The following is a 14860-nucleotide window of genomic DNA, read 5'->3' on the forward strand; positions in this document are numbered from 1 at the left end:
CCAAATGTGAAATTACAAGACAAAAAGGACACTTACCTAAGGCTGTTAATCTATGTTCTCTTGGTTGTGATGTTAGTTCGCTCAGTGAGACAATGCAAAATAATATATATATTTTTTGTGTGTCCCTTCAATGTTCCATATATTACAGAAACATTTTTTTAACAAAACAGAACTTATGGAGACATTTGTTTTTATTTTAAATTTTTTATACAGGATAAATCTGAGGGGGCATGTGCCACTGTGGCCATATGGGCATGACACCTCTGTGCATAGGAAACACAATAATATCAGTGCCCATCTCTGCAAGGTATTTATCGCAAGATATTTGGTACTTGGTACTGACACCTGTTTCATCTATATTGACCACAGAGATGGAGAAAAGGTAATTGTAAACTGACACCTAATTCATCATAATTCTCATAATGTACCGCTTTTATTTTTATGTGGTTGTTTCCCCAACTTCTTGTAGATTCAGAACATGTCATCTGGCCCCGGGAAAAATGTTCTTACAACTCTTAAATATTCGCAGAATGTTTCCTTCCCTTCCCATGCGGATAATTTAGAAAATGCAAAAATTAGCTGGGCGCACACATTATGAAGAACATCTCTGAATGCAGCGCAACGAGACAATGTTGGTGGGAAGCGCACGAGACAATGACACTGTCATGGTACACTGTGAGCTTATTCGCCGTTCCACACCTCTGGCTTCATGTAGCCTATAGCCCGGGTCGGCAACCTTTTTCATGTGGAGTGCCAATTTAGGTCTACAATTGATCCTACCATTTCGAAAGATCTGAGTGCCAGTTATGATTTTAATATAAGCATTGTAGGCCACCTAACTGCCCAAAAAATGTTTTTCTGCCCACAAACGGAATAATTCTAGTTTACCTGTACAGAGGTGCCTTAAATGTGTAGATTTCCCTTTTCTATTTAGTGATTTTCGTCATTTTTCCACATTGCCATACAATGTAAATAATGTTAAAAAAATTATAACCATGATATTTGCCTTTCTTTTTATTGACATCAAACAAGTTTTAAGTAAACCTGTGGATTTGAGAGACAGGGCTCCCCATGCAGGCGCCGTTCGAGATCATGGGGGAATTCATTACGCCGAGTCTGTTGCAAAACGTTCCTTAAACAGAAGCTAACGGAACGAAACGGGGAGGGGCCTACCTGAATGTGTCCAATAGAAACAACTGTTTGGACTAATGATTACATCCCTGCGTCCGTGCGTCCTGACATCACCGAGACATTGATATGTCAATGCTACTCTTGGAAACATTCTAGTCTGTTTCGGACGGACAGCCTAAGCAACATCATGTCGTTTAGCTGGTCAGCAAAAGACCACAAGAGTTATACAAATCCACCCTCCAACCCAACCCAAGGGCTGAAGCGGCCACGGAACGAAACAGGGAACAAAGTGACAGTGGTGCTCGGTGCGCAATGGGGAGATGAAGGCAAAGGAAAAGTCGTCGATTTATTGGCGACTGAGTCTGACCTTGTTTGCAGATGTCAGGTAATATCGTGTGTATATGATACGATATTAATGCAACGTTCACATACTTGAACTGACAAAAGTTGTCATCATGTCATTGAATTATAACGCATGGTTGCTGTGAAATTCATGATGCGTCTTTTGTTTTGTTATGTGGTGTCCTCGAGGTTATAAGGGAATTTAGGATCAATAAAGTTCTGTTTTGCTTTCTATTTTATCATTGCAGAAAATTAGTTTACATTTAATTGTTTTAAGAATTGAAAAATTCCTTGGTGGACTATTAACCGTTCTTCAATTTCAACTGAATTTTAATTTATTGACTTGACTGGAGTTTAAATTAAACTTTTCAAATTGGAATGCTATTGACTGGTTATTTGTCTCTTCTTATGACATGATCATTACGAACTTGAAAGCATAGTCTCTCAACTGGGGATCCATACCTCACACATCACTTAGCTGTAAATTGTATCTATCTGAAGACCTATACAGTAAAATGCTAAAATAGACCGAAGTACCAACATAGGGCAAAAAGCAAAATTCACACAGTACTGCTGGGGGAAGGAAGCGTTAGATCACAATTAGATCAATACTCATAGTATTACAAAGGTTTATTGATATCATAAAGAGGGTGTCATAAACTATTCTGCTATATAGAGCCGAACCCCCTTAATGAAGATGATGTCAATAATGACACTTAGGCAAAGTTTCTTTAGATCAAAGTTTCTCTTTGACCAGCAAAGAAAAACAAAACTTGCTCAGAAATAATTTATTGGGAGACTAACAGCGTAAAGTCCATTACACAGTTGTTGTGTTGTACTCTCCATTGACAGCAGGTCACAGCACTGAGCACTCTGTGTACTCCTTCAGCCTGCCCAACCCACTGGGCTGGTGCAGGGTCACATTCCCAGGGTGACTTGACATTTAGAAGGTCTTAGCCAGGGTGCATGGAGTGGAGGGTCTGGCAGCCAAGTCTGTTAAAATAGTTGGTAGGGGGTAGATTGGTGACAAGGAGGGGGCTTGGACTCTATTACCCACTGACTAAAATAAGATTATACATTTGCTCTGGATGTATGGCCAGTGGATGTCCTGACTGTTTTATGTCCACATTTTGCTCTCCCTTTACGAGTAACAGCCATAAATCAAATCAATAATTGTCCTTCTGTGAAATCAAGCTGCTAGACTTTGGTGACAGTTGGAGGTTTGCTAAACACGATCTTGTTTTGATCTTCCAGGGCGGTAACAATGCAGGCCACACAGTGGTAGTGGAAGGTAAAGAGTATGACTTCCACCTTCTCCCCAGTGGAATTATCAACCCCAAAAGTATATGTGTCATTGGTGAGTGTTTCTCTACTCTTTATCCCCATTTCCACTAACTCCAGTAGGCAATGGTCAGTATGTTCTCATTTATCCAGCATATGTTCCTTTGTAGGTAATGGCGTAGTCATACACCTACCAGGTTTGTTTGAGGAGGCGGAGAAGAATGAGAAGAAAGGTAAATCAAGTATTTTTAGAATAACAGTCAATGCTGTAGTTGTCAAGTTTGAGGAAACCATTACAGTATTTTTTTTTCTCCATTCTCTGACCAGGTCTCAAAGGCTGGGAGAAGAGACTAATTGTCTCTGACAGAGCTCACCTTGGTATGTGTGTATTTTGTAGTTTCACAAATGAAGCGAAGATGTATACAGAATATGTGCTATTTGGTGTGTTTGTTTATCTGCATAATGTACACTGAGTATACAAAACATTAAGAACACCTGCTCTTTCCAGGTGAAAGCTATGTTCCTTTATTGATGTCACTTGTTAAATCCACTTCAATCAATGTAGATGAAGGGGAGGAGACAGGTTAAAGAAGGATTTTTAAGCCTTGAGACAATTGAGACATGGATCGTGTATGTGTGCCATTCAGAGGGTGAATGGGCAAGACAAGATTTAAAGGAAAAGTCCAGCTTTGGGTATTTGTTTGATTAGTCCATTGTTGACATAGTTCCAAAATGTTTTGCTTGTCACCAATCAAGTTTTCAAGATATATAATTTAAGAAATACAGAAATCATCCCTGTATGATGCATTTTGCATCATATGATGCTGCATTTTGCATCATATGATGCTGCATTTTGCATCATATGATGCTGCGTTTTGCAAAATGCATCATACAGGGATGATTTCTGTATTTTGCAACTCAATATTATGAAGGTGTTCCTAATGTTTGGTATACTCAGTGTATATCTGTGTATTGTGCTTAGAGAAAGGATGACATTTATTTTGCTTTTATCTTTCGACAGTGTTTGATTTCCACCAGGTTGTTGATGGAATTCAGGAGACCCAGCGACAAGCAACAGAGGGAAAGATGTAAGGGTAGGGAAGGCAATGGTTGCTTGCATAGGGGTAGAGAGTACAATGGTCCACTGTCAATAGAAATCCCAGGACTTCAGTCAATCACTTTCACATCTGATGAATAATTGTAGATGCTACTTTGTAATCCCCTCAGCTAAAACAGGTGTTTTTTTCTCATGACAGAATTGGAACAACCAAGAAAGGCATTGGACCCACCTATGCCAGCAAAGCATCTCGCATAGGACTGCGTGTCTGTGACCTGCTGGGAGACTTCAAGGAGTTCTCTACCAAGTATGCTTACTGAAAGACAGGACACAATATAAACATCTAAACCTGACATACAATAAACATTTTGAGAGTCCAAAAGTATATGATTGTGGCTGTCTCAAGACTTTGCTCTTGAACTAAATTGACCCACTAAACTGAAAAGTGATAGAGATTGAGATGATTTGGGGGTTTCTTTCAGATTCAAGAACCTTGTCGAACAGTACCAGTCCATGTACTCATCCCTGACAGTTGATACTGAAAGTCAGCTAAAAAAACTGAAGGTATTCGGTAAATCCCCTCTGAATGAATAGTCATGGGCTATGGATATATTAGATCTATGAGACTTCTTGTTGTCTTGTATTGTGCAGGAGTATGGAGAGAGGTTGCGGCCGATGGTGCGAGATGGAGTCTACTACATGTACGAGGCTCTTCATGGACCCCCAAAGAAAATCCTGGTGGAAGGGGCCAATGCTGCCCTCCTCGACATTGACTTTGGTAAGAAATGTCATGGTCCCATTGCGGATTATTATAAAAGAAATAGAGCCTGCACACTCCTAAGCTCCAACACGTGCCTTTATTCACAAGCAAACAACGTTTCGGTCCTGCATTGAGGATCGTGCCAATGATGAGATGGACAGGAAAGTGTGATGGTTAAATGGACAAACCATCTGTATGTAAGTTTATTTCCACTTTCTCTCTTCCCTTTAGGCACATATCCTTTTGTGACCTCATCAAACTGCACCGTTGGTGGGGCATGCACTGGTCTTGGCATCCCTCCACTGAATATTGGTGAAGTGTATGGTGTATCAAAGGCCTACACCACCAGGGTGGGAATTGGTGCCTTCCCCACAGAACAACTCAATGTAAGAGCTCATTCATCTATATGGACATTCTTGACTCTCTCAATAAGGAGATTCTAATGTAACGATTAAAGATGAACAGCCAGAGCAAGACTTGAACCAGTAACCTTGAGTGAGAGAGTGCACTATCACCTGTGTCATGAAGGTGGAAGACCTCTTAGCAGAGGTTGTAGTGCATTTACATACAGGAAGGTTTAGTAGTTTGATATATACAGTTTGTTTAGACATGTTGTTTTCTTTTGAGGTACAAGTAGAGTTGGATATGTATAGTAAGCCTAGTGTTTAAGATCATATGACTCTCACACATGTAGGAAGCCTGGTATCAAAAGGCGCTGCCTTTGTGGCCAGCTGTCAGATCGTGTGAGAGGCCTGTTATAACACTCTTTAGCTCTCATGCTGATCACATGTTCAGGGCCTAAATTTAGGCCAGAGTCAGGGTTCAAGATAGATTTACTATCTGGTCTGGGGTTATGTAACCTAACATGAGAACTGTCCATGGGGCTGCTGGTCAACATGTTTCAGCTTGATCCCTCACTCCAACTGTAAATGTATTGGTTTACTTTGCATTTTATTAGATCAATCACATTTATTTTATAAAGCCCTTATACCCAGTCTAAAACCCCAAAGAGCAAGCAATGCAGATGTAGAAGCACAGTGGCTAGGAAAAAACTAGGAAGAAACCTTTTATAACAGTACATGGCCATTAAGGCCAGATCGTTCTTCAAGATGTTCAAATGTTCATAGATGACCAGCAGGGTCAAATAATAATCACAGTGGTTATAGAGGGTGCAACAGGTCAGGAGTAAATGTCAGTTGGCTTTTCATAGCCGAGCATTCAGAGGTCGGTGAACAGGTCAGGGTTTCATAGCCGCAGGCAGAACAGCATGAACTGGATCAGCAGCAAAACCAGTTGGACTGGGGATGGGGACAGCCAGGAGTTGTCAGGCCAGGTAGTTCTGAGGCATGGACCTAGGGCTCAGGTCCTCCGGGAGGGGAGACAGAGAGAGAGGAGAGAGAGAAAGAGAGAGGACAGGAGAGAAATAGAGGGAGCATAACTAAGATCACACAGAACACCAGATAGGACAGACTGACCATAGCCCCCTGGCACATAGACTATTGCAGAATAGATTTTAGTCATTTAGCAGACGCTTTTATCCAGAGCGACTTACAGTTAGTGAGTGCATAATATTTTTTTTTTTTCATACTGGTCCCCCGTGGGAAACGAACCCACAACCCTGGCGTTGCAAACGCCATGCTCTACCAACTGAGCTAGATACTTGGGACTGAGACAGGGGGGGGGTCGGGGGACACTGTGGCCCCGTCCAAAGTTACCCCCGGACAGGGCCAACCAGGCAGGATGTAACCCCACCCACTTTGCCAAAGCACAGCCCCCACACCACCAAAAGGATATCATCAGACTACTAACTTACTGCCCTAAGACAAGGCTGAGTATAGTCCACAAAGATCTCCCCCACCGCACAAGTGTTTCTTTTTAAGAATGTTTTATTAATAACAACTATTAAGATTAGTGCCCATAAGTGGACAACACTGAAGTATTTGACTATTGATCAATCAAGTGATCTATTCTAGATAACTGAGTGTGTTTTGTGCAGGTGACAGGTGAGCTGCTGCAGACAAGAGGTCATGAGGTGGGCGTGACCACGGGCAGGAAGCGTCGCTGTGGCTGGCTGGACCTGGTCATCCTGAGATACGCTCACATGATCAATGGCTTCACTGCGTGAGTGGATATGACTGAAAGACAGGTGGCCAAACCTAACTCTTTTTAAATATCTAACCCTACTCTTTACTACATTTACATTCTACATGTTAGTCATTTAGCAGACGCTCTAATCCAGAGAGATTTACAGTTAGTGCATTCATCTTAAGATAGCTAGGTGGGACAATCACATATCTCAGTCATAGTAAGTACATTTTTCTTAAATAAAGTAACTATCAGCAAAGTCAGTGCTAGTATGGGAGAAAAAAGTCAAGGGCGAGTGTTAGTTCACGAAAGGCACGTTTTTTTATTTGTTATTTCTTTATCTGCCTGGTTCAATGTGCTGTATCTGTCTATGACTGCTACTCTGAATGTAACCCATGTAGTAGTTTTCATCTCTTTCCTGAAATGTGTTAAACAAATAACATTGTTTCCTTACAGCATTGCTTTGACAAAACTTGACATCCTTGATGTGCTGGATGAGATCAAAGTAGGAGTGGCCTACAAAATCAATGGCAAAAGAATTCCCAATTTCCCAGGTATGCTCTCTAAATTCGATTCAAAAGTACTGTACCAAACTAGGCCTACCCTGTAAAATATACATTTAGAGAATTCATTAAGTATTATCTCTACAAAAACATTTGATTTTTCCTCTGATTTATAATGATCTTCATCCTTCATTCACATAGCTAACATGGAGCTGTTGCACAAAGTGGAGGTAGAGTATGAGACCTTCCCCGGCTGGAAGAGTGACACGTCCGCAGCCAGGAAGTGGAATGATCTCCCCCAGAAGGCTCAGAACTACATCCGCTTTGTGGAGAACCACATTGGAGTACCCAGTAAGTTACAATTAGGATACAGGGTGTTCCTGCTGACCCAAACTGAAAACAAAATAAAGCCTTCTTATTGGACAAGTAGGCCTATAGGTCATAGTAGTAGTACCTCCTCCATTTCACTCCATTTCAAAACATTTTCTTCTACCGAACATGACCCAGTTTTAACCATACCATACTCCAGTATACGATTACTGTTACTGACCCCTATATAGGAAACTGAAGAGCCAACCGAGGACCAGGGACATGGCTTAAATGTGCCAGTAGGGGGGCACTATTGTCTATATCATAACTAGTACACAATTCTGCAAGGATGATACTAGTCTAGTGCAAATGTTTTGGGGATTTGTTAGTCTTTTTTTGACATGTCCTTTTCATTTCTCTCTACAGTTAAGTGGGTCGGCATAGGAAAGTCCAGAGAGTGCATGATCCAGATGTTCTAGAGAGTTTACCTCCTCTCTCCCCAAGATGGACGCACAAAGATATGGCATGATGTGACATATATTTGCAACCCCCAAACGGTATAATATTCTGTAAAAAAAAATTTGCCAACAGATTTGTGTAGCTCTGAAACAATGTTGACTGTAAATGTTGGTAACTTTACATCTATCTATGCAGTGCTTGTCATCTTTAAGTTGCCTTGTGATGATGTCGGCCAGAAAGTAAATCTTACCTTGTGCCACACAACAACCATGAAAGAAAAAAACACATCCAATAACTTTTCCTCCTGTGTAACCTTATCTACTGTTTCGGTCTTCTTTACACATTTATCACACCAGCAGACAACATATATTTTGTATCAACCAGCTGACTGTTTGCATAATAAACATGTTTAGGAGTGAAACAGTGTGATACATAATTGTCATCCTTGTTAATGCAAGTAATTTTGTAGTAGGCTAATATGGGATTTGATTTGTCTTTGCTAGCTACAATGCTTTAAAATAAAACTTATATGATGGCTACATATCTTGGTATTTTTACATTTTAGTGCATTGATGAATGATAGTATGTAGCTAGTAATGATATTAAAATGTGAGTTTTCTTAAACATTGTAACACAAAGAAACACGAACATTTATAAACTTCTGAGTGTGGTTTGAGACACTGGTTTAAGTGAGAAATGTTTTTGCAGTGTCACGTGATAAGAGGTCCAAGATCGGATTGGTTAGTTAGCGCGCTAGCGTATTTCCACTGAGGTATAAGAACGGTATTCTTCCGGTGTTGAAGGAATCAAGTTTGAATGCACGTTTTTCGCAGAAATGACTAAAAGAGTGTATCCTTTCGCTGAATCATTCTCGTCACAGTATAAAATTCACGTTGGACAAAAGGAGTTGAATTATCACGGCGTATTTGGGAACAAGTACAGACAAGAGATCTACGGTAATGTTTTCTGGCTAGCTAACTAATTATTCAGACATTCGCTAACTTAGCAATGCTAGCTAGCTGGCCCTACTCTGTTTGGTGTTGTTTAGCTAGCTTGTACCAGATATATCTGGCTGTACTAGCTAATTAGCTAGATTACACCAAATACTGGTAACTAGCTAACTACACCAAACGTTAATGTCCAGTTATTAGCTACTTGATAGTAACATTATCTATATAGCTAATCCACCCACGACAGGCATTTAATGCAGTTTGTTTTTGCCTTTGGTGGCTATTTTTAGGTAGCCACTACCTAGCTACAAGTCTAACAAATAGCTGGGTGGATGTTTAATCTAGCCAACGTTAGGTGAATGTGTCTCATGCGCGACAGTACTGTAGTTAGCTAGCTAATACGAGGGATGTTTGAATTTGGCCATGCTTCCTGGCAGCTAGTTAACTATTATGTTGTTTTACTGTCACCTAGTCAGAAGACAGTTACACTAAATTACCAAAAGTATGTGGACACCTGCTCGTCGAACATCTCGTTCCAAAATCATGGGCATTAATATGGAGTTGGTCCCCCCCTTTGCTGCTATAACAGCCTCCACTCTTCTGGGAAGGCTTTCCACTAGATGTTGGAACATTGCTGTGGGGACTTGCTTTCATTCAGCCACAAGAGCATTAATGAGGTCGGGCACTGATGTTGGGCGAGTAGGCATGGCTCGCAGTCAACGTTCCAATTCATCCTGATGGGGTTGAGGTCAGGGTCCTGTGCACGCCAGTCAAGTTCATCCACACTAATCTCAACAAACCATTTCTGTATGGACCTTGCATTGTGCATGGGGGCGTTGTCATGCTGAAACAGGAAAGGGCCTTCCCCAAACTGTTGCCACAAAGTTGGAAGCACAGAATTGTCTACAATGTCATTGTATGCTGTAGCGTTAAGATTTCCCTTCACTGGAACTAAGGAGCCTAGCCCGAACCATGAAAAACAGCCCCGGACCATTATTCTTCCTCCACCAAGCTTTACAGTTGGCACTATGCGTTCCGGCAGGTAGCGTTCTCCTGGCATCTGTCAAATCCAGATTTGTCTGTCGGACTGTCAGATAGTGAAGTGTGATTCAGCACTCCAGAGAAAGTGTTACCACTGCTCCAGAGTCCAATGGCGTGAGCTTTACACCAGTCCAGCCGACGCTTGGCATTGCGCATGGTGATCTTAGGCTTGCGTGCGAAATTTGGTTAAGTGACTTGTTGGAAAGGTGGCAACCTATGATGGTGCCACATTGAAAGTCACTGAGCTCTTCAGTAAGGCCATTCTACTGTCAACATTTGTCTACACCTGTCAGCAACAGGTGTGGCGGAAATGTCCGAATCCACTAATTTGAATGGGTAAACACATACTTTTGTGTGTATGTCAAGCTTCTGGGCATGTACTGTCATTCTGCTACTATGTGTTTATAATCTCTCGGCACCTCTCTTCCAGAAAAGACAAGGAACCTGCTCTTCAATGGTACGAAAGCTGTCATGGGGAAAATCTGGAATATAGATACAGAGAAGTGCTCAGCGACACAGCCATCGGGGCCAGGTATGACATCTGATGTGAGCCAGACACTACTGAGGGGACAGACACTGATTGGACAGGATGGCAGACTACAGAGAACTACACCTGTTCAAGGTAATGAGCTTCTCAAGTGAACTGCAACCTTTCACCCACATCTGAGAATGGGCTGAAGGGAAACCACTACTATCAGACTTGGAATCACCATTCCAACTTCATTTCAGCAAAGTATTACTCTTTAGTACAGGGGTGTCAAATTGCTGGTTATTGCAAAAACAAATCTCAATTTAAGACTTAAACAACTAGGGCTGGGACAATACCAGTATCACAATATTTTTTTACATATGAAAACACGAAGCAGACTAATCTTGTCCTTTAAACCTGCTGTATGTAAATATTGTGTGCAATAGGTTGTAAAATAAATTAATGCGACTCTGGGTGACGTTGGGGCTGTTTTTCCTAAAGCAATTAAATCTGCTTCGTGTTTTGTTTCCTTGCCACGATACTAACGAGTATTGCAATACTGGTATTGTCCCAGCCCTATAAACAACCAGGTGAAGTGATTTTCGAACGAATCTGTGACCTTAATTGATCACGTACAGGGGAGCAGTGTGAACCCACAGACACTCTGCTCTCTGTGTAATGAGTTTGACACCTGTACTTTAGTACATGAGACTGAAACTTGCCCACAATTGGGATATTTCGACACATTTCCAGAATGGTCTGTGTGGTCGTCTCAGGTGCAGTGTCGGCTCCAGCGGGGTGCTGTGTGTGTCAGAAGGCCCAGGGCACCAGGAGGCCGTGCTCCCAGTGTGACCGCCCAGCCTGCCCTTCCTGCATCCAGCAGTGCGCCAGCTGCTCCAGCTCCTGCTGCTCTGTCTGCACTGTCATCGAGTAAGTGACACTCCTTTCATCCACTGAATTCGCCAATTTTTTTAAATCGAGTCAGAGGGAGCATTTCTTCCGAGTTGAGTAAAAACTGCAAGCACTGCATCTATTGCGATTTCGCGATCATAGTGTAATGACCTCAGGAAGTTGTAAATAAAATAATTTTCAGAGTAGATAGAGTTCTTAACATAAAGTTTCTCAACACTCATACAGGGTACTGTATGGCCGTAGGCGTGGCCAACGCCAAATACATCTGTAATAAAAGAAACCGGTAGCTCACTTTTGTCAGCATGTGCTAAAGGGGCAGAACAATAGACAGCATGGTCATATAACGTAACCTGCACCACTTCCCCTCTGACAAGCGGTTTCAATTCGCTATTTGCTTTTGAGGTTTGGTCCAACAGAAGCGGTCATAACGACACAAAACACATTGAGACGTTATTTTACTGTAATAGAAAAGTTAACCTTTCTAACGATAAGCGTTTTATGACTCAACTACTCAAATTGCGTGCAGAGCAGACATTACTAAAACAGGAGTATCAATTAACATTGATTCTGGAAAATGAATGCTTAGTTTGTCACACATGGCATTGCGGTACCGCTAGCAGCATGCTGTTCAGTTGAAGACTGGTGTGTTCATAACAATTCAGCTGTTCTGCCTTGTTAGCTAGCAAATGCATCCAAGTTGGCAAAACTTGAAATATAAAGATTAGCTGGCTACTCACGAGCACGTGGGCTTGTTCTTTTCTATAATGCCTGCGACAATAAGTTAGTCATTTTATTAGTGCATGTGCATAGTCCCCTGTAGCTCAGTTGGTAGAGCATGGCGCTTCCAACGCCAGGGTTGTGGGTTCGTTTCCCACAGGGCCAGTATGAAAATGTATGCACTCACTAACTGTAAGTCGCTCTGGATAAGAGCGTCTGCTAAATGACTAAAATGTAAATTCATAGGTATTTTATTAGTGAATGTGCATTATGCATGGTTCTGGTTTTAAATTTGTTACAAAGGCATTTTCATAGACAGACTTGAAAGCCAGGTCAGTGATTATTGCAAAAAAGCAGGTTAAACTGTTTTGATAAAATAATGAATTGATTAGTGGGTTTTTATATTTGGGCTAATTTCACACGCCTTGAATTCATTATATTATTGATGACTGTTTGAAATGCAGCGTATTTGACCTTTTTAATTGTACAAGAGACTATTTTTATTTTTAAATAAGCTATCATGATTCGCCTGTAAGTTAGAATTTTTTTTTTTTTAGATATACATTTTAGGCCATATCGCCCAGCCTTAGACTGGACTCTGCGAAACCCTGCATAACTGGTAAATGTGCACTGACAACACAGGCACAACTTTCCATGAGGGTACTACAATGGTATGCAGTGTTTTATGATTAAGCAAGCAGTACAGAGCATCTAGTGTCTATTGCACTTTATTTAGCCTATTACTCATTGTTTTCTCTATCCTCAGTTACAGTGGACAGTATGATCAAGTGCTGTGCTGCAGCTGCTCATCATAATTGACAACTGGACATGGAGAAAATCAAGGATTGTTTGAATACACTTTAGTTGTCATTTCACATTTAATGTTCTTAACTCTCAAGTTGTATACATGTGTATGCTTTTTTTACCATGATCCAACTGTATATTTGTAATGTCATTTGCTATGTTTGTGGAATAAATACTTTGCTTGCTCGCTACTTTGCTTGTCATGCACAGTTTACATACAGCTGCTCTCATGAATGTGTTCAATTTCAATCATGAATGACTTCTTATGCTGCCATAACGGAAGTGTAGGTATGTCAAGGTTGTTCCACCAAGTAGTAATCTAGTGAACCAGCAGGTGGCAGCATACATCAAGGCCTGATTCAGACGTTAGCTGGGAAAAGTTTCCTGCGACTGCTAAATACACTTGTCAACACTTTTTCTTGACTTCATCCAGACTGATTTCAGGGTCACCTATTATGCTCTGAGTAATTGTTCCCGGTTGTGGACATACCCGGATGTGCAGTTTACCAGTACAGGATTCAGTCATGTAACCCAGGCCCTAGCCTGCTCCCTTAAGCACTGGTGTAAATCATAATGGATTGTTCTACTCAAATAAAGAATAAGGCACAAACTTCAGCTAGTGCAAAATACGCCTGCTAAATCTTGACTGGAACCCCCAAATTAGGTAATATTACCCCAAATTAGGTCATATTACTCCAGTACTAGCATCTACACTGGCTTCCCGTTAAGGCTAGGGCTGATTTCAAGGTGTTACTGTTAACCTACAAAGCATTACATGGATTTCGTCCAGCCGTACATACGTACGCTATGGTCACAAGATGCAGGCCTCATTGTTCCTACAATTTCTAAGCAAACAGCTGGAAGCATAGCTTTCTGCTAAAGAGCCCATAGTTATGGAATGGTCTGCCGATCCATGTGAGACGCAGACTCGGTCTCAACCTTTTAAATCTTTACTGAACACCACTTCAGTAGGTTCTATGATTGAGTGTAGTCTGGCCCAGGGGTGCGAAGGTGAATGGTAGTGCTGAGCGATTAACCGGTATTTCGGTTTTTAAACTAATTGACCGACACAAAATTATTTGAATACCATTTCGTAAAGTTTTTTTCTGTGACCTCAATGCGCACAATGCAGTTTCTCCAGAGATAAATCCGATTAGCCTGAACTGTTGAATTTAGTAGGGAGTTGTAGTTTCCAACAGGCCAATATTCTACATAGTTTAGCATAAAACTTCGTAATTAACTACAAAGACCTTAATCCACTGCGCATCTATTTGTCCGGTCTGTTTATTTTCCGTCTGCTACTGAAGATAGAGTGCGAGATCGTGAGGTGATTAATCACACGTCACCATCTGGCAGTTCGACGGACAAATTTGGGCTTGGCGGATGCCAGGGAAACGCTACCTGCCCAAATGCATAGTACCAACTGTAAAGTTGGAGGAATAATGATCTGGGGCTGTTTTTCATGGTTCGGGCTAGGCCCCTTCTTAAAGTTACAGCATACAATTACATTCTAGACGATTCGGTGCTTCCAACTTTGTGCCAACCGTTTGGGGAAGGCCCCTTACTGTTTCAGCATGACAATGGCCCCTTGCACAAAGCGAGGTCCATACAGAAATGGTTTGTCGAGATCGGTGTGGAAGAACTTGACTGGGCTGCACAGAGCTCTGACCTCAACCCCATCGAACACCTTTGGGATGAATTGGAACGCCGACTGCGAGCCAGGCCTAATCACCCAACACCAGTGCCTGACCTCACTAATGTTCTTGTGACTGAATTGGAAGCAAGTCCCTGCAGCAATATTCCAACATCTAGTGGAAAGCCTTCCCATAAGAGTGGAGACTGTTATAGCAGCAAAGGGGGGACCAACTCCATATTAATGCCCATGATTTTGTTATGAGATGTTTGACGAGCAGGTGTCCACATACTTTTGGTCATGTAGTGTATCTACCTGAAAATACATTATCTAAGTCATTGATCGTTTGTATTCAGCAGTCATAAAAGTATGCCTTATTTACTTTGAAGAACTACAAAATAGTGATT

At 41.5% G+C, this 14860-nt stretch overlaps 2 protein-coding genes across 5 annotated transcripts; both read left to right on the forward strand.

Moving 5' to 3' along the window:
* The first annotated feature begins 1271 nt into the window (after nt 1-1271).
* Nucleotides 1272-8468, forward strand: LOC121539233 (adenylosuccinate synthetase isozyme 1 C). The gene is made up of 13 exons (XM_041847575.2): nt 1272-1516; nt 2728-2830; nt 2925-2987; nt 3082-3132; nt 3776-3842; nt 4011-4118; nt 4294-4375; nt 4463-4589; nt 4803-4957; nt 6568-6692; nt 7113-7210; nt 7361-7510; nt 7895-8468. Exons 1-13 carry the CDS (start codon nt 1319-1321, stop codon nt 7945-7947), a joined length of 1380 nt encoding a protein of 459 aa, XP_041703509.1. The 5' UTR covers nt 1272-1318; the 3' UTR covers nt 7948-8468.
* Nucleotides 8469-8686: 218 nt separating this feature from the next.
* On the forward strand, nt 8687-13040 carry LOC121539234 (apoptosis regulatory protein Siva). 4 transcript variants are annotated; one of them, XM_045207499.1, is made up of 5 exons: nt 8687-8883; nt 10349-10540; nt 11141-11317; nt 12574-12635; nt 12783-13040. In XM_045207499.1, the coding sequence occupies exons 1-4, from the start codon at nt 8763-8765 to the stop codon at nt 12630-12632; spliced, it is 549 nt and encodes a 182-aa protein (XP_045063434.1). In that variant the 5' UTR covers nt 8687-8762; the 3' UTR covers nt 12633-12635; nt 12783-13040. The 4 variants fall into 4 exon arrangements, with proteins under 4 accessions (XP_045063434.1, XP_041703510.1, XP_045063435.1 ...); XM_045207500.1 differs by having other exon boundaries at nt 8689-8883; nt 11164-11317; XM_041847576.2 differs by lacking the exon at nt 12574-12635 and having other exon boundaries at nt 8688-8883.
* Nucleotides 13041-14860: the final 1820 nt, after the last annotated feature.

The sequence above is a fragment of the Coregonus clupeaformis genome, chromosome 25, assembly GCF_020615455.1.
Source record: "Coregonus clupeaformis isolate EN_2021a chromosome 25, ASM2061545v1, whole genome shotgun sequence".
NCBI lineage: Eukaryota > Metazoa > Chordata > Actinopteri > Salmoniformes > Salmonidae > Coregonus > Coregonus clupeaformis.